The sequence below is a fragment of the Podarcis filfolensis genome (genome assembly GCF_964270895.1).
Source record: "Podarcis filfolensis genome assembly, chromosome: 8".
Taxonomy (NCBI): Eukaryota; Metazoa; Chordata; class Lepidosauria; order Squamata; family Lacertidae; genus Podarcis; species Podarcis filfolensis.
The window spans coordinates 26,687,949-26,707,659 of record NC_139611.1 but is presented as its reverse complement, the minus strand read 5'-3'; the positions used below and the strand labels follow the sequence as shown (position 1 = coordinate 26,707,659).

General features: G+C 47.1%; 1 protein-coding gene across 4 annotated transcripts in view; it reads right to left on the bottom strand.

Annotated features, from left to right (window-relative positions):
- PLEKHG5 (pleckstrin homology and RhoGEF domain containing G5) overlaps window positions 1-19,711 on the bottom strand; it is a gene marked incomplete at its 3' end in the record, with an annotated part of 105,042 nt that overhangs the window by 67,433 nt on the left and 17,898 nt on the right. For all 4 annotated transcript variants that reach the window (XM_083628537.1, XM_083628536.1, XM_083628535.1 and 1 more), the window contains exon 2: window positions 9,853-9,935. In XM_083628537.1, the coding sequence (XP_083484663.1) occupies window positions 9,853-9,935 (83 nt within the window). The remainder of the gene's footprint in view (window positions 1-9,852; window positions 9,936-19,711) is intronic.

Genomic DNA, 19,711 nt, shown 5'->3' with positions numbered 1-19,711 from the left:
GGACAAGTGATTTTGAATTAGCTTCATCCAGGTAACGCACCTTCACAGGGTGTCGCCAATTGTTGTTAGATAATTTATTCGCAAAAGAAAAAAAATAAAACAAGATATTAAAACTTCTCTCTCTTTTTTTGAGGTTCACGATTAGGATTTCTAGGACTGATTGTGACTAGTAGCCATTGACAAATTCTCCCTCCACTGTCAAAGACAGCAAGCCTCTCAGTACCAGCTGTCAGGAATCATAAGTAGGAAGAGTTGCTACTGGACTCAGGCCTTGCTGTGAGCTTCCCATGGGGGCATCTGGTTGGCTACTGTGAGAACAGGATGCTGGGCTAGATGCACCCCCCCCAATAGCCTGACCTAGCAGGGCTCTTCTTATGTTGTTAAACATCATGCCAGATTCTCCCACAATTCCATGGGCCTTGTGATGCCTGAGCTGGCCAGCTCTAAGCAAACCCTGCCACCTGCTGGCAGACTGTGGAAGAGTTGTTATCAAAACCATCTCTAGACACAACATAGGGCCTGATGAGGAAGGTCAACTTTTTCAAACCTGCTGGGAGGACAAAGGAAAAAAAGAGCCATGGGAGTGACTTTTAATCTGGACAGCTGAGAAACAACTGCGCTAGATGTTAACAGACCGTCGAAAGTATTTTTTTTTATATATATAATATTTTATTAATTTTTCAAAAATAAAATATCAATGTTTTGATATTGCTCTTGTTGTCGTATTGTTTAACAGACCATCAAAAGTAAATGGGAACCTAAAGTGTCTATGTTATTTCACAGCGGACACGGATTTCCCCACTGCTTGGCAATTTTCCTCTTCCAAGCAGCCTACAAAATTCAGAAGCAATAAAGACCACCACATAATAATTCATGATGACACAGCAACATAATGCAGAGTAGCTGCACAGAAAATCTTCTCAGAAACCATTGGGTTTTTTAAAAAAAAACAAAAAACTTCCTCTGCAAATAGAAGCATTTTCAAAGCGTACTTAAAGGCATGGATCGCTGCATCAGCAGAGCACGAGATTCTTAATCTCAGGGTCGTGGGTTCGAGACCCGCGTTGGGCAAAAGATTCCTGCTTTGAAGGGGCTGGACTAGATGACCCTCATGGTCCCTTCCAACTCTCCCCCAGGGAGAGAGAATTCCATAGCCAGGTCCTCATCTGAATCTGCTCCTCATGCATCTATCTTGGCACAGAGTGAAGTTTGGGGGGCAGAGAGATGGAAGCAGCCTTCATCCTAGCCAAAATCTACTTGATCAGCTGCCCAGGGGATGTCAGAGCACCTCCTGTAACCCTCCAACAAGTCCTTTCCCCCCACCCATGCCCCCCTCAGTTTCATACACACAGGCGCCAACAGAGAGGCCACAGACTGGGAGCAGGAACCTCTTGTTCCGGGCAGCTGTGGACCACAGAGGCTCTCTGCAGCTTCTTACATAACAGCTCAGAGAAAACTCTTAACCCTAACCCTTCCTGCTGGGAAGGGTGAACGAGGACGAGTCTATGGCCACAAAGGGGCTTTCTGGGATCTACAGAATAGCTTCTTTCCATGGTGCTAGTGGCTTGTGGCTATCAGCTGCTAAAAACAGCACTGCACAAGTATCACCTGCATTGATGGAGAGGTTGAAGGAAACCATAGACTCATAGGAAGTTGGAAGGGACCCCAAGGTCCTACCCCTGCAATGTAGAAATCACAGCTAATGACCATAGATATTGCAGGATGAGCACTTTTAGCCAGTTACAGATAGGTAGCCGTGTTGGTCTGCCATAGTCAAAACAAAAAAAAATTTTTTTCCCTTCCAGTAGCACCTTAAAGACCAGCTAAGTTAGTTCTTGGTATGAGCTTTCGTGTGCATGCACACTTCTTCAGATACACTGAAACAGAAGTTGCCAGATCACTTTTAGCCAGTTGATGTTCTTTCATCTTTCTGATGAATTTAAAATTTTGTAATCACACGTGTTTTTGTAAACATGAGTTGCACTGAGACATAGTAAGTGATGAACAAATGTAAATAATAATAATGATAATTGTTATGTACTGAGTTGAATAGGATCCAAAATGCAGCAGTCTGATTGGTCCTAGAACAATAGGATTCAGAATGCAGCAGTCTGATTGGTCCTAGAACAATAGGACCCAGAATGCAGCAGTCTGATTGGTCCACAGGAACCACCCAATCCAGCTCCAGGTGGAAGTGAATCCGCAACCTGATTGACCTACAGATGAATCCCGGAATTAGCCAATCACGTGGGGCCCATTGTGTAAATAATGTATATAAAGCAGACATTCTGGGGGAACTTCCATTCCTCCTCACCACTATGAGCTGAATAAAGAGCATGAAATCCACTCTCGACTCTGAGTATATTTCAATAATGATGATGATGATGATGATGATGATGATAAAGAACTTTATTCAACTAAGTTTTACTCAAGAGTAGCTCCACTGAAAGCAATTGGACCTAAGTTAGCCATGTGTGTTGATTTTAGTGGGTCTACTCTAAGCAGGACCAGCTTTGGCTACAACAACACATAACAAACTGGAGGACAAATTGTGTCTGTCCTGGTGTAAAACATACTTTCCACGTTACAACATTACAGCTTCTTCCAGGCCTTGCCTGCCAGGGTTCCACACTCATGCCCAACATAAATCCAGAGCATTTTAGGGTGCACACGATTTGGGGTGGGCCAATTCACATCTGGGAGGTAAGCCTGAGATTTTGCAGCTGCCTGGCCAGAGAAGACTAGTCTTGGGATAAGGTGCTTAATGATTTTTATTTTTTTTAAAAAAAAAAGAGTTCCACTACCTGCCTGGTCTCTCTCTCTCCCTCCCTCCCTCCCTCCCACCCTCCCTCTCTCTCTTCACCACCACACTCATCTCGTACAGTTGTAAATGAACAGATATTCCTCCTCCAGCTTCTACTATCCCTCGGCTCCTCTATTTCATCCCACACTCTGAAATCTGTTGTGCTTCCTCCATCCAAACAGGCCTCTGCCTAAAGTTGGGAGAGCTAATTCACAGCCAATGAGCTGTGCAAAAGTCCAGCAAGAGGACCCCAGGCAGAGAGGCATGGCAGTGGGGCTCTAAATATGAAGGTTGCTGTTTCAAATCTCTCTCGCGTTAATTTGCCTAATCCATTTTAAGAGGCCACCTGTGCTGCTCTCCCTAAGAACAATTTGTGGCGATGAATCCCATAAGTTAATTATGCCTTGGATGAAGGCTGAGGGAGGGCAGCTTCTGGATACTGGCAGTCATAGGTCCAGGCACTCCTAGTGTTTCAAAAAACCAGAGGTCCTGGTAAAGAGGAGATAATAAAGAGCAGTAAGCCAGCTGCCATGAACCGCAGAGAAGTGGAGTGAGGGGAGACAAAGGCAGAAGGGGGAAGGAGGAAGGGAAGCAGAGAGAGATGCAGGCAGAAGAAAAAGGCTGGAATGGAACTGCAGCTTCTGCCTGAGTCTGTCCCTGGAAACGGCACAGGGAGAAACTACAGAACCATTCCAGCTTTTTTCTTCTGCCTGCATCTACCTGCCTCTGTCTCATTGCTCTGCCTCCATCCAAGGTCCCCTCGCCACCTTTTCCTCACACCCAGTGAGCGACTTCTCATTGTCTAGGACAGGAAGATGAAGAAACCTTAATCTGTTTCAGTCCATTTGGATTAGCTCATTATCTGGTTAAAGATAACGCTCATGAAAACTGACTGCATCTTTGTAAATGCCTCATTACAGCAAACACGTATTTTGTGACTCGTTTTAAAAGTTTATATTCTTTAAGCAAAGTTTGTTTCAAAGATCAAGTTTCATTAATTGTTCAATGAATAAAAACAATGTCCTTTGGTGTAGGCATTCAATAGATGATTGCCTTCTAAAATGAAAAATTACCTGGGTACACTGCCTAATGAAATGTGCTACAAGACAGTTTTTCTAGAGGATCTCTACCGCAAACTCACATGGACAGACCCCCACACGCCAATTCTAGTGTTTTGAGAGAAACAGCAAACCATCATCTCTCCATCCTCCTTCTCTGCACCACTCATCATTTGATCCTTTGTTTGATAAAATGTACAATTCAAGACGATTCACAGCCACACAATAAAAATGAGTTTAAAAACATGACTAAATGTAGCTTTTAAATGATACAATGAAACACCCAAGGCGGACCCCTGAAAATATATACATTTATCCCGTCGGAACGGCTTGTTGAAACAAGAATGTTTTCCATTGTTTCTGGAAAACTCAAAGAGTGGGAATCTGTCCTATCTCACCAGGGAGACCAGAGCTGATTTTGCCGCAGACTCAGGACTGAACCCAACCTGGGGTGGGTTTGTATAATCAGTTTCCTCCAAAAACACCCGCAACTGCACTGCCAACAACCTTCTTGAGTCCCTGTCCCAAAAGGGAGAATTTAAGCAACTGGGTGGTAGTTGTTTAATACCAACAGGTCCAGGGTTGGGTCTCGTCAGGAATGACCACATTATCACCTCCTTCCAGGTGGCAGGCACCACCTGCAAAGATGTGCTCAACACACCCTGGACCTCGAAGGGTTGAGAGGGCACCTGGTTGGGCACAAAGTGGCCTGGTCAGGCTACAAAGACCAGTCCCACAAAACAAGGCTTGATGGAGCATTGCAAACCTCGCTGGGAGCTGCATCAGCCGTGGCATCAAGCAGGCTACATGGATGGGCAACTTTGTCCTCGGACCGTTCGCCAAGCAAATCACAGTGGATCTCCAAGAGGTTGCAGGCTCCATCCACTGTCAGGAGGGCTCAGACCACCAATTGCCTGGCCAATTACTCAAGGAAGCAGTGGGCTCATGTCCAGTCGGGGCTTTCAACACCTACACTTGAGCTATTGTCCAGTCTGCTTCATAACTACCCAGTATCCCAGGGGCCAAATATGCTCTGAAGAGGGCTCTCAAGAGCAATCATAGTTTGACACATCCATTATACAGCGGTACCTCTGATTACGTACTTAATTCGTTCTGGAGGTCTGTTCTTAACCTGAAACTGTTCTTAACCTGAAGCACCACTTTAGCTAATGGGGCCTTCCGCCGCCACCGCACGATTTCTGTTCTCATCCTGAAGCAAAGCTCTTAACCCAAGGTACTATTTCTGGGTTAGCGGAGTCTGTAACCTGCAGCGTATGTAACCCAAGGTACCACTGTACAGTTATCTTTGGTTATCTTATATTCTTGGACTTCCCCGCACATCCCTTCATGGGTTCTTGTTTTGTCCTTGTTGAGCTGCATTTCCTTAATTACCCCCCCCCCTCTTCTGGTTGTTTTTAACTGCTGCTCACATGTATAACCCTACTTGGAAATTTATCTGGCTATTGTGTATCTTTAAATATTATCCAAAGCGTTCCCACTCCCCTCTTATATCTGTCTCATACTGATTCCTTATCTTTGCAGTCAGCATTGCTAATTCCACATATTCTGCCAACTTATTCTGCCATTCTTTTTCTGTAGGACTATCTTTGTCCTTCCACCTTGGAACATAAATTCTTCTGGTTGCTGCCGTTGCGTATAGAAGGAGTACCAAGTACTTTCTTAGGTATTTCATCCTCTATCATAGGAGCAGTTGTTTACATGGCCCTCAGCATCTCTCAGTTCCACAAGAAGACTAGGGCCTCAGTTGGGCCTAATGTAGAAGCAACCCTGAAGTCCTCTAGTTGAAGGCTGCATTTTTAACTAACATTTTAAAATTATTTTTAAGCTGCTTTAAAGCCATCTCACTTGGAGGGATCCAAGGGAAAAGCTGAATAGCAGCAAGATGGGGGGGGGGGTCCCACTCTTGTGAATGGTTCCCTGCTACACTCCAGGTGTTAGTACATTCATCTTAATACTGCTAAGTAAATTACCACCGGTTTGTTAGTGTAAAAAGTGCACCTATTTAGCATATATTTAAGTTCTGGTCATCAGCGACTCCAATTTTTGCATCTCATAACCATTCCGGACCCATCTTTTCCTTTAATGAAATATATGCCAAACAAGCAACCAATGAAATAGGCTTGCGGTCCGCAAGAGTTTATGTCATCATAAATTTGTTAGTTTTTTTAATAGCTTCTAAAGAGTTTTCCCAAACAGATTATTCTGCCGCAAGGAATTGGAGGCCGGGGGGGGGGTTGACAAATTGACGTCACACGTATTAGCCAATAGGCTCCTACCGCTGCCGTAAAAACTAGATGTTGAAATCGGTACCCAATTCCCTTTTCAAGAAAAGGAATGGACTTTTTTCCAGGTTCAATTTTAACCAACCTGAAGAGGAAGTTTGTTCAAAGACTTGGTAGTAGCAGCAGCAAGGGTGGCAGGGCGGGGAGAGGATGGACACCACATATTCAACCTCAGGGACTGAACAAAGTCCATGGAGCATCCCCCTTTGTGGATAATCCTCAAGACCCTCCTCCCTCCAAAAAACCTCATCTCAATAACAAAAAACGCTCCCCATAACAGGAAAACATCCAAAGAGATCATGAAGGTTTAGGAAATGGTGGGGGAGAGGTCTGGGAATATGGGTTCAGTGCTATTAGCAAACACTTACCTTCACTTCAAGATAGCCTCAGAGAGAAACCCAGGTGGCATTAGGGGGGGGAACCCCAAAGGGATTTCTTTTTCCTGCCCAGACTTCAGTCCCAAAGAAAAGTAAGGGAAGCTATCCCAGAGAAGAAAGAACGAGAAACCAAGTCGGCTACTCCACGGACAGGGAAGAGGGGAATGAGAGGCTCTAAATCCATCGCAGCTTTACATTAACAAGCAATTAGGCTAAGAGGACAAGGCAGAGAGAGGGAGATTCTGCAGGGCTAGTTTGCACGCAGACACACAAATTATAACCTGGGAGTGGAAGCAGGGGCAGCCCATCTGTGCTGGGCTTTTGGTAGCAGCACAGTCCAAGCTGGACCCTAAGGCTGGCTTAGTGAGTGAGTGGTTTGGTGTTCAGCTAGTTCTCACATTCCAGAAAGGCAGACTCAGATTAGGCCCAACAGGGCTCTGCAACCTAATATGTGATGTCAAAACACTCAGGTGCTTCAAGAAAGCTACCTGCTTTTTCTTTTTTTCAGATCACACCTATTTTTATTCATTTAAATGCCCATCCTCAAGCTTTACTTTACACACACAAACCAGTTGCAGAACTGTCCCAGGGATTGGTAGAAGGCATATTGACGGCGTCACAGGCACTAGCCAATTGGTCCTGTCCACTTCTAGCTTCCCCCCGCCCCCAGTCCAAAGCAAGCTGCAGAACATCAGTGGTGCCATTTCCCACCCACCCCTTCCAGAGCTCATAAGCAAAGTCTGAGTTGAATTAAAGGATGGCCCCAGAACTGATTCTTCCCCACCCCCCACCCATCTGAAGAAAAACCCATAAAATTTTTCTTCACCTTAATTGTAGGATTGGACTGAAGTGGCATGATAGAAGTTTATAGAATTATGCACGGCACGGAGGAAGTAGCTAGAGAAAAGTTGTTTCTCCCTCTCTAATGACACTGGAACTCGAACTTATTCATGCAGCACATAGTTAAACTACAGAATTCACTCCCACAGGAGGCAGTGATGGCTTTGAAAGAAGATTAGACAAATTCACAGAGGAGAAGGCCATCGGTGGCTACTAGCCAGGATGGCTATACTCTATCTCCACGGTCAAAGGCAGCAATGCTTCTGTATGCCAGTGGCTGGAAAACCGGGGGGGGGGGGGCTCTTGCAGGTTTCCTGCAGGCATCTGATTGGCTCCTGCAAGAACACGATGCTGGGATAGATGCCCTGATCCAACAGGCTTTTTTCTTATGTTCTTAATTTATTTTAGTGGCGCTAGTCACCCTGCCCACTTCCCTCCCCACCTGCTCAACCTGTAACCTTGTGAACAAGCCGAGGCTGCCTTGCACCCCACAGTCTTCTCAAGGAAACTGACCCTTCCTCCTCCAACTCCTCACACGCAGGCCAGCTCAAGGGGCCTACGAAGCTGCCCTTTTTCATTTTTGCAAATCGTGTTGCTGGGCTCCTTTCCTGCTCCTGAGCAGCAGAGAATGGGGGGAGCAGCTCCAGCGAATCGTTGTGAATCGAGCAAAGCAGACGAGGGAGAACAGCTGTCCCTCTCTCTCTCTCTTTACACACACACACCAATCTTCTTGCTGGAATGGCGACGCACTGACCCTTTTGTGGGAGGGGGGAGAGCTGAACATTTCTCCAGCTGCTGAGGTTTTGAGGCTGCCACTCTGTCTGGAAAAGTCTTTGCGGTTTGTTAGCAGGGAGGGGAAAGGCGGTGAGGTAAGGGGGAGACCCGAGGAAGGGCGGAGAGGCAGAAAGAGCAGAGGGGAAGGACGGAGCCAAACATCGGGCCCAAACGGCCCTGCTGGCATCTTTCCGCAACCTGCCTTCCGCAATGGCCTGCGCAAGCCGCACCATCAGCCACACACATGAAGGGGCACAAAGGAACTTGGGGCACCCACATTCAGTTCTAAAACCCAGCTGGGAAAAAGCAGCCGGGTTCTTATTTACTTTACCCCTTACCCTACACACACACAAACACACTTTAAACATTCTGGTTAGCCCCTATGGTAGGTATTCAGCTTCTTTTTTAAAAAATAAACAAAGCAGGCACGTTTAGGATAAATACACATGTAACAATAAGCAGCTCCCGCCACTTTTTGGGGACTCAAGTCGTTTTTAGTTCACTCTCGAAGTCAGGCATTGGGCAAAACTTTTCAGATGGGCTGGCAGCCAATTAAAGAAGGGTGTGATACCCACTCCATATTCCCCCAGTCCGGACATCAATGTGTTGGATGATGCCAGCACTAGGCAGTGGTGATGTGGAGCAGATTGGGTGGAATGGAGTGGCAGGTGGGGAGCACTCAATATATTGGCAGCATGTGGCAGATTCAGGGATGGAAGGTGGGTGAGAGGGGAATCTCGATGCTGACTAGCAGACACTCCAAGTGTTCCTATTTTCCAGGGACGCCCCTGATTTAGAGAAGCCGTCCCGGTTTCTGATTTGATCCCGGAATGTCCCACTTTTCCTTAGGATGTCCCTATTTTCATTGGAGAAATGTTGGAGGGTATGGTCTCAGAGGATCCTCTGAATAAAGATTCTTTTATAAAAATGACTCCTCATTGCAGGTGCTTGTTGTTGGACCCAGAAACATTACAAAGTGGATTAGAGGCTCACTGTGTCTGAATCCCTATGGCCCTGTCTGCACTATGCCTTGAAAGCAGCATCATACCACATTAAACAGTCATGGTTTGCCCCCAAAGAATTCTGGGAACTGTAGTTTGTTGGGGATGCTGAGAACTGTTAGGAGGCCCTTTATTTCACTCCCAGAGCACCCTGTGGAGGGGAATTGATTGTTAAACCACTCTGGAAATTGCACCTCTGTTGGGTGGGAAAGAGGTCTCCTAAACAACTCTCAACAACATTAACAAACTACAGCTCCTGGGATTCTTTGAGGGAAGCCATGACTGTTTACAAAGTGGTATAGCATACCTTCCAACATGTTGACTCCAGAAATTGGGAGGTGCATCTTCTGGGCCCTGCTCCCGTGCGAGTCACATGACCTGCACGAGATCACAGAGCCCAAAAACATGTGTCTGGGGTGTGCACAGCACCCAAAAAATGGGATGTCCTGATTTAATGGGGGCAGTTGACAGGAATGGCAAAGCACTGCATATTGTGCAGATGGAGCCTGTCGCAGCCCAGTGCCAACAACTGATTCTGTATTTGTGACCTCATCCTGCTTGGCTTGGTTAACTGAGCCCCACAGCCTTTGGATTTCTCACATCAAGGGCTTTGTGGCAACTTCCTCAAGATCTAAGAATATCCCCTTTCCCAGAAGCCCCCTGAATCCAAACACATGCAAAATCATAATACAGTACCTTTGCGGCTCGCCGCTTCTCCACGCAGTTGGGATTTTGGCAGTACAATACTTTCTCCTTCTCCTCCGTCACGGTCCGCTCATCTGGAAGAGAAAGCGTTCAAAAGTTTGCTTTTTAAAAAGAAGAAGAAGAAGAAGAAGGCAGGTTATCCAGCAGCCGGTCAGGAGCAAACAGCTTCACAGCCCCTAGCTTGCAAAACTTCAGATCGACAGCCAGCTTGTGGTCCTAATTGGGGACCAGCTGGACCCAGCGGCCAAAAATTTTAAAAAGGAGTGGTTTGTAGGCAAAGGAAAAGCTTAGTGATCACAGGAGAAGATCGGGACTTAAGCAACTCACAGCAGAGGCCCACGACACACATTTTGCATCTGCTATAGATGCAAAATTTAGGTTCTGAGCAAATGAAGAGGACAAATTGAAGAGTGGTCACTGTCATTGCACTTTGCCTACAAGTTAACATGAACCCTCTAGCAACACCCTTGCAGAGAGGAGAGCAAGGAGCCTTGACTTTTTTTTAAAAAAGTGCCTCTTTCTAAAATTTATTTCTTGTAGTGTGTTTTTCTTTCTGTAAATCTACCAAAGAAGACAAATAAAATAAATTTTTAAAAAGTGCCTCTTTCTAAAATTTATTTCTTGTAGTGTGTTTTTCTTTCTGTAAATCTACCAAAGAAGAAAAATAAAATAAATTTCGGATGAAGGGGTTTTCTCAGGATGGTGGAGGATGTGTGTGCTGCATCCCATTGTGGTTGTGGGGCTGGCATTTGCCCTTATTCAAATAGGTGGGGACAACAAAAAATAGGGGGTCTAGGAGAGTCAGTTGTGGGGCAGTGAGAAATGTCCCTGTTTTCATCTGAGGAAAGTTGGAGGATATGCGATTTCGAAACTCAGGTCAAAAGGCAGAAAAGACCTACAGTTCCCTTTCGGGTATAAGCAAGATAGGCAAGCTATTCTGGGATTTTAAAATTTATTTTTTAAACACCATGCAACTCATTGCTGCCACAGAGTTCAGCCTACCAGGCCTGACATGATGGGAACTTTGGCAAACACCCCGACACGTGTTCATCCTCAGTGGCCACGTTCCACAGCCGCCTTTCGGTCCTTCTGCCAAAGGACGTCTGTTCAACTTAATAACCCACAGCACAGCTCATTTAATAACTCATTTTTTCCCCTGTTGCAATTCAATAAGTTCAAAGCCCACAGACACAGCTCTCTCCCGCTATTCCTATTTTATATCCCACAGCAACCCGGTGATGCAGATTAGGCTGAGAGTGACTGCTCCAAAGTCTCTCAGGAAGCTTCAAGACTGAGTGGGGATTTGAACCCAAAGCCTCTCTGGCCCTTGATCAACAAGCATGAGGCTCTTTTATATGTAGGAATCAGGGGCGGACGGGGTGAGAAGCATTTGATCATGTAATGGTCCATTTGCACTCTGTTTTAATGTTTTGCTGATTTTAACTGTTTTAAAATGTTTTGCTTTTATTTTTAATGGCATCGGAAGCTGCCTTTTGTGAAGAGCAGGGCTGGGCAATATATCGATATAGTGTCCAAAACTGGTTTGAAGTCCATATTGTGATATCAATTTCATCATTTTTGAGCTGGCTATATGTATTTCGAATCATGATTTGTGTGTGTGTGTGCATTATGCAAAAATTGCAATGTGGGAAAAGCCATGAAGCCAGCCAATGCCTCTACAGAGCTCCATCCTTATTTTAGACATTGTGATAGTCGTACCTCGGTTTTCAAACGTAATCTGTTCTGGAAGACCGTTCGAGTTCCGAAATATTCAAAAACCGAAAGCTCAGTAAGGAAGCCTCAATATGGAAAACTCAATATGGAAGTTGGATGGCATGTTCGACTTCCAAGGCAAGTTCGAAAACTGAAGCATTTACTTCCAGGTTTACAGCGTTTGAAAACCAAAATGTTCGTCAACGGAGATGTTCAAAAACCAAGGTACCACTGTATATTGGTATATTGAAATGTTTAGCTGGTGATCTATTGCAACGTTGTGAAAACCAGATATCGCCCAACACTAGTGAAGGTAAAGGGACCCCTGACCATTGGGTCCAGTCGTGACCGACTCTGGGGTTGCGGCGCTCATCTCACTTTATTGGCCAAGAGAGCTGGCGTACAGCTTCCAAGTCATGTGGTCAGCATGACTAAGCCACTTCTGGCGAACCAGAGCAGTGCACGGAAACGCCATTTACCTTCCCGCTGGAGCGATATCTATCTATCTACTTGCACTTTGACGTGCTTTTGAACTGCTAGGTTGGCAGGAACAGGGACTGAGCAATGGGAGCTCACCCCATCGCAGGGATTCGAACCACCGACCTTCTGATCGGCAAGCCCTAGGCTCTGTGGCTTAACCCACAGTGCCACCTGCGTCCCTTCGCCCAACACTAGTGAGCAGTAAATGAAAATGTAGAATAGTTTTAACTTGTGAGCCATAGCTAGTGTGGAACAAGCACCTTCCCCCATCGTGGGAGAGACTGATACTTAGGGCAAAGCAAAATGCACTCTGCACGTGCTTTGGGGGCTCTTCTTATTCTTGCATGGCCTGACCAATTCTAGGCCCAGCACAGGTTCCGGGGTCAATCACTGTTAAGTGCTGGCTCACATCAAGTCCTGAAGCTACTTGTCTTTCTGTCAGCTGTACTGCAAAGAAATGAACCACGTGCTGTTAAAAAAAAAAGTAAAGTCAGAGCAAGCTACCAGGTCAGGTCATGCTGCTCACCTCTCAGCCCAGAGGGAGATTTCTGCTCAAAAGCCTTGGGTTCCGTTGCTGGCGAACTTCAGAGTTTTCAGCTGGCTCCGGTCCTAAGCCCCTGATTATGCGGGGAAAAGTTCCCGTCAACAAAGAGCATTTAAAAGGCCATTACGTGCTGTTCTTGGCAGACACCTCTCAGCTGCAGGGATGGAGCATCTGTCAGGCACAGGGCCTGCGCAGGAATCCAAACGGACTCCCATCGGAGGTGAAAGGGAGCTGGTACCACCAGGGTCAGAGGACTGGCAAGATGATTTGCAGGAATCCAAGAGGGCCTATAGACGAGGCTCCAGGTTTCAAAACACTGCAGAGCCGTGATCTCAGAGAACCATGTTGCTAAGAGAGGCAAAGCCATGATCCTCCCTGCATTGCGCAGATGAGAAGTCAGCCGGGAAGAAAGGAAAATGAGGAGAGAAATAGCCACTCATTTCCCCACATCTGTGAAGTTCCCTTAAATATTTCAGTCTTTTTGAATTCTATCCAAATCTACTGTTCTGTGGTTTGGTTGTCATGTTTTAATATTGTCTGGGAACGCAGAACGTTTGTCAAGCGGCATATCAGGGCGGCAAATAAATAAGAGCATCCATGTGTGGTCCCTGGGAAATCACTTCCTGTTTGTTTGTTTTCCTTTTGGCGGTGTCTGGTTCAAATTTGCAGAGCAAATTGCTGGAGTCTTTGTTCTGCAGGGTTCAGCTCCGTCTTTCAGGATCTCTAGAACTTTGCCCCCGCAGAGTAATGCTGGTGACTTTTTGTTGCTATGGTCTAAAATCTTGGAGCCAGGGCAACATCTCAGTCATGCATCTAAACAAAGTGCATCTAAAAATTATGCTCTAATAAAAAAAACCAGGTTGGTCTTTAAAGTTGCCACAAAACATTTGTATTTCTTGTCTTTATTCGCATTGTGTAGAGGGAAATTTTTTGAAAGAAAGCAATTTACTTATTTTAAAGGTCGCCACAGGGGGCGCTTTGTGGCTTTTCGGAAGTTCCCGGAGGTTCTTCAAAGGCAGCCCCATGCAGAGTGCATCCCAGGAGTCCAGCTGTGATGAAACGAAAGCACATATCCTTGAGTCTAGAGCTTCCTTATCTAGGACTGGACATGGTTCATCCTGCAGCAGCCAAAGTTGGGTGAGGGCACCCTTGCCACGGCTACCACAGGGACATCCAGGCTCAAGGCTGAGCCCAGGGGACACACCCACCCACCCAACTGCACAGCTGCCTTTCCAAGGGACTCCCATTTAAGGCAGGCGCATCTGCCCTAGGGAACAACAAGCACTTGGACATGCCAGACAAGTCCCCATTGCCCAAATCTCTGGTCAGCAGGCAAGTTTTTCCTTCAGTGATGCCCCAGAGATAATTTCTCTTTAGCTCTACTGGTGCCCACCATCTCTTTAGAGTTTCACATATCCTTTCCCAAAGCAGCTTGAAGAAAACCCCTTTGAGTTTGTCTAAATCTAGCCTTTTTATTTTTGCTCTTCGCCGCAGAACCGCTCTTGGCAACGGTTTCGCCAGGCAATGTTTTCATACCAGCTGTTTAAATCTTTCTCTCTCTCTTCTTGGCGGGGGGGTTGGGGTTGGGGGTGAGAATACAAATTTGTGCATGCGGTTCCTCACTTCCCCGAATGGGGAAATGCGCCAGTATTTCAACCAGAGAGCGTGGGAGAGAATGACAGCAATTTTTTTTGCAAAATGCTTGTTGACAAATATACACGGTGAGCAAAGAGGAAGCCAGAAAGAGTCCAGAGACAAGAAACTCAGAGCCACATGGAGACCACCTTCCAGACAAGTGCAAAAAAGGGGGTTGGGGGTTTCTCTTTTCTTTTTTGCAGGTTCTACCCTCCAACTAGGGTTAAACCACAGAGCCTAGGACTTGCTGATCAGAAGGTCAGCGGTTCGAATCCCCGCGACGGGGTGAGCTCCTGTTGCTCGGTCCCTGCTCCTGCCAACCTAGCAGTTCGAAAGCACGTCAAAGTGCAAGTAGATAAATAGGTACCGCTCTGGCGGGAAGGTAAACAGTGTTTCCGTGCGCTGCTCTGGTTCGCCAGAAGCGGCTTAGTCATGCGGGCCACATGACCCGGAAGCTGTACGCCAGCTCCCTTGGCCAATAAAGCGAGATGAGCGCCGCAACCCCAGAGTCGGTCATGACTGGACCTAATGGTCAGGGGTCCCTTTACCTTTTTATTAAGAGGAAATGGGACACGGGTGGTGCTGTGGGTTAAACCACAGAGCCTAGGACTTGCCGATCAGAACCCGTGATGGGGTGAGCTCCTGTTGCTCGGTCCCAGTTTCTGCCAACCTAGCAGTTCAAAAGCACGTCCAAGTGCAAGTAGATAAATAGGTACCGCTCCAGTGGGAAGGTAAACGGCGTTTCTGTGCACTGCTCTGGTTCGCCAGAAGCAGCTTAGTCATGCTGGTCACATGACCCGGAAGCTGTACGCCGGCTCCCTCGGCCAATAAAGCGAGATGAGCGCCACAACCCCAGAGTCAGCCATGACTGGACCTAATGGTCAGGGGTCCCTTACCTTTACCTTTACCCTCCAGCTGCTGAGCTCTGATTCAATCCCAATGAAGCTTCCCCATCACCTCAAGTGTTGATGCAGTGGTGAATTCTAAAGTGCTGGTGTTCTTCATGGCAATAAGAACCCAAAAAGAGTCTTGCTGGATCAGGCCAATCACACCCAGCATCTTCTTTTCACAGTGGCCAGCCAGATGCCTGTGGGAAACCAGCAAGCAGGACCCAAGGACAAAGGCATTCTACCCTCCTGTGGTTTCCAGCAACTGGTGGCAATCTTTGTGACAACTTTAAAGGCTTTGTGGCAACCATGCCCCTTCTGAGATTATATACAAGGACAGTGGAGAGACTCCTTTTTGATTCTCGCACCTCAGTGCCCAACCCACCTAAATTTGCCTTTGCTGAACCACTTAGTGAACAAAAACACATCTAGCCTTTGAAATTCGCACTTCTCCGAATTTTGCAAGGCAGTTCACCAGCCCTCCAAAATGCAGGTACAGTGGTACCTCGGGTTACAGACACTTCAGATTACAGATGCTTCAGGTTACAGACTCCACTAACCCAGAAATAATACCTCGGGTTAATAACTTTGCTTCAGAACAGAAACCGCGTGGCAGTGGCACGGCGGCAGCGGGAGGCCCCATTAGCTAAAGTGGTACTCAGGTTAAGAACAGTTTCAGGTTAAGAACGGACCTCCAGAGCGAATTAAGTTCTTAACCCAAGGTACCACTGTATTAGTAGGGGGAAAGGATGCGATTTGGGGGATAGGTTTGTGCCAAAAAGCACTGTATTCAGGGGAATGGCTTGCAAAAAACACAGCTATCAGGCAAAATTGTGTACAGAAACATGTGTATTAGGAGTGATAACTGAACAAAAATGCATATGCATTTTCACAGAGATTTTCTTTTTAAAAAATCCAAACTGATACAGAGATGGACAAATTAAACAAGACTGGGAAGATGAGAAACAGAAAGAAACTGAAATGGACCGATTCTTCCATCTCTATCGACAACAAAAAAGAATTTTTGACTTATGCAAAGGTCAGGGCTTCAACGCCAAACCAGCTTGGTTCTAAGCCACCTGTCCTCCCTGCACAGGCTAAAAGACCCCTCCCCCACTTCCAATATTTAAAATGTCAGTCTTGGACAATTACCAAACAAAGCAGCACCAAAATTGTTTAGCAGCACAAGACAGAGGCCGTTTTCAAGACAAGACAGGAAAGCCAATGTCAGAGACAGGGAGTGAGGGGCAGGGAGCATGCAGAGCAGCGACGAGCACACTCTTTTCTACCTCGAGCCAAAGGAAAATAAGTGGTGCTTTCAGCGATGGATGGCTTTCACACAGCTGCAGCTTCTGGCCAAGGTGGTTCAACAGGGTTTATATTTAGAAGTGGACCGAGTGAATTACAGCTCACCCCGCCCCAGATGCAGCCAACAACAACAGAGGCCACGCTCGTCTTGACGGCATCGGCGGGTTCCCTTCGACCCAGTCCCAGTACGGTGCGGGCTGCCAGCAAACTGACTCACAGCTGGAGTTTTATTTCTTATTTTTCAGAAGTGGGGGGGGGGAGAAGCTCAAAGTTTTGGGCCTTTGCCTTTTTAGGGAGCCCTGGGAGAGGGTGGCGCATTTGTCAAAAGGGCATTGGAAGTGTCCAGAGAGAGAAAGAAAGAAAAAGACCAAACAGGGGCAGGAAGGATTATTTAGTTGTGATTCCTGCATTGCAATGAGGATGGACTAGAGGACCCTTGGAGGTCCCATCCAACTCTACAATTCGAATGATTCCAAGGGCTGAAATGCTATATGGGACCTGCTGTTCCACGCTCTACAATGCTGCAAGGCCACCCCAGGCAGTTGGCACCAGTCTGCTAACAAAGCTACTACCCTCTCTGCAAACAGGATAGATAGAAGATAAATAGATATTTTATACCAATCCTGCACCCACCATCCCTAGGCCAAGAGGTGACCTGGCCCTTCCTAGATCCTAACTTCCCCCATCCTCTGAGTTCTGAAGATTTTGCCATTCGTTGTTTTAAAGTGACAGAATTGCCTTTTGAAGCAGCTTCTTCCCCTGCCCCCATTAAAGGAGGCTGGAAGCTGTTTCAAAATGTGCTCTGCTCTGCCTGTCCTTTAAGCAGGAGGGTGGCAGCCTTGGCGCCTCCTTCCACAGCCCACTTAAAGAAGCAGGCAAAAGGGCTTTAATCTCAGCTCCTCCAGCAGATAAGCGAAGATTAAATCCTGTGGCCTCTCTGCATGATCCTGTTCTGTTATGTACTAAGCATGGATCCTAGAACAATAGGCAAGTAGGATCCTAGAATGCAACAACTGATTGGCTTACAGGAAAAGACTTAACAGGCTTAAGGAGGAAGTTAATCAGCCTATTGGGCTGGTAGGATCATAGAATGCAACAGCTGATTGGCCTGCAGGAAAAGTCCAATCAGGCTGCAGGAGGGAAGTAGAATCAGCCAATAGGACGGGACTCATTGTGTAAATAATGTATATAAAAGCCTGAGGTTTGGGGGGCAATTCAATCACTGTTTTACAAGCTGCAATAAAGAGCATGAAATCACTACAGGACTCCGAGTATATTTCATGTTCCCTGCTGGGAATAGGGCAGCACAGCCAATGTAGGATTAAACCATCTCCTCCAGTTGCTGTCAGTCAGTGGCGTAGCGTGGGGGGTGCAGGGGGGGCGGACCGCACCGGGCGCAACATCTGGGGTTAGGGCAAATCAATGGGTTAGGGGGCGCAAATCCACGGGTTAGGGGGCGCAAATCCACGGGTTAGGGGGCGTAAATTACTTGCCTTGCCCCGGGTGCTGACAACCCACGCTACGCCACTGCTGTCAGTGGATGGGGTCCTGCAGACTAAGATTGGTCCATGGGTCCAGAAGTTCCCTACCCGTCCGCTACCCACAGAAAAGACCCTGTAAATTGTGGGCAAGGGAAACATTTTCCGAGAACAGACATAGGGCTACTTCATTTGTGTAGAATCCAGGGGAAGGATAGAGGCTGGTTCTGAATCTGCTGCCCCCTAATGCTGTTGCACTTTGAGACCATCGTCTCCAACAAAATCAGGAAAGAGCAAACAAAAAGATCAAGGGGATGGAGTGACACACACACACACACACACACACACATGAAATGAAAGGTTGCAGTACTGGGGAGTTTTTAGTTTAGAGAAAAGGCAAGTAAGAGGTGACATGATGGAAGTTTATAAAATTTACACATGGCATGCAGAAAGGTTTTTCTCTCTTATCACCTAGCAGTAGAGCTTGTGGAAATCCAACGAAGCTGATCTTTGGGAGATTCGGATATAAAGGACGTCATTCTTCACACAGCGCATGGTTAACCTGTGGGACTCCCTCCCACTGAAGGCAGTGAAAGTCCTGAACTTGGATGGCTTTAATAGAGGGACTGGACATATTCATGGAGGAGTAGGCTCGTTGAGGGAGCTGGGTATGTTTATCTTGGATAAGAGGAGACAGTGAGGGGATAGGATAGGTAAAGGTAAAGGTACCCCTGCCCGTACGGGCCAGTCATGTCCGACTCTAGGGTTGTGCGCCCATCTCACTTAAGAGGCTGGGGGCCAGTGCTGTCCGGAGACACTTCCGGGTCACGTGGCCAGCGTGACAAAGCTGCTCTGGCGAGCCGGCACCAGCGCAGCACACGGAAACGCCGTTTACCTTCCCGCTATAAAGCGGAACCTATTTATCTACTTGCACTTAAGCGTGCTTTCGAACTGCTAGGTGGGCAGGAGCTGGGAACGAAAGACGGGAGCTCACCCCGCCGTGGGGATTCGAACCGCCGACCATGCGATCGGCAAGCCCTAGGCACTGAGGTTTTACCCACAGCGCCACCCGCGTCCCTGGGGATAGGATAGCCATCTTCAAAGATCTTAAGGGCTGCTCCATGGAAGATGGAGCAAGCTTGTTTTATGCTACTCCAGAGGGGAGCATCTAAACAATGGATTTAAGTGACACGGAAGGAGATTCCAACTAAACATTGGGAAGGTGAGAGTGGAACAGACAACCTTTCATCCATTGGAGGTTTTTCACCAGAGGTTGGATGGCCATCTGTCAGGGATTCCTGCATTGCAGGGGGTTGGACTGGATGACCCTCGGGGTCCCTTCCAACTCTACAGTTCTATGATTCTATGAACAGTGACGGCACCTAGGTATCAAGCACAGCAGTGGAGGACGGCCTGTCCCCTTTGCTTTATTGCCCGAGTTGTGTGAGAGAAATGTGCTTCTGCTCAAGAGACTGGGCTACCCACACTTTGAAATTGCTCTCTCCCCACTACCACCCTGAAGCCCCACAGAACAATGCAGCCTCTGTCGCTGGTGGGGTCACTCTTGGCCCTGACCACTTAGTAACAGCCTCCCTATTGGCCGCCCCGCCAGGCGGAATTATGATTGCCGTTGACCTATTATGAATAATCATGGGAGCGAAGAAGGGAATCCTTTCAGCGCAGGGAAAAGGGAAGCTTTTTAAAACACACAGGAGGAGCAGAAAATAAGGAAATCCAGTTGCAGAACTGGGAGCAAGCTGGGGGGGGGGAGAGGAAGCGGGCAGGACGACAGAGCTGGAGGCAAC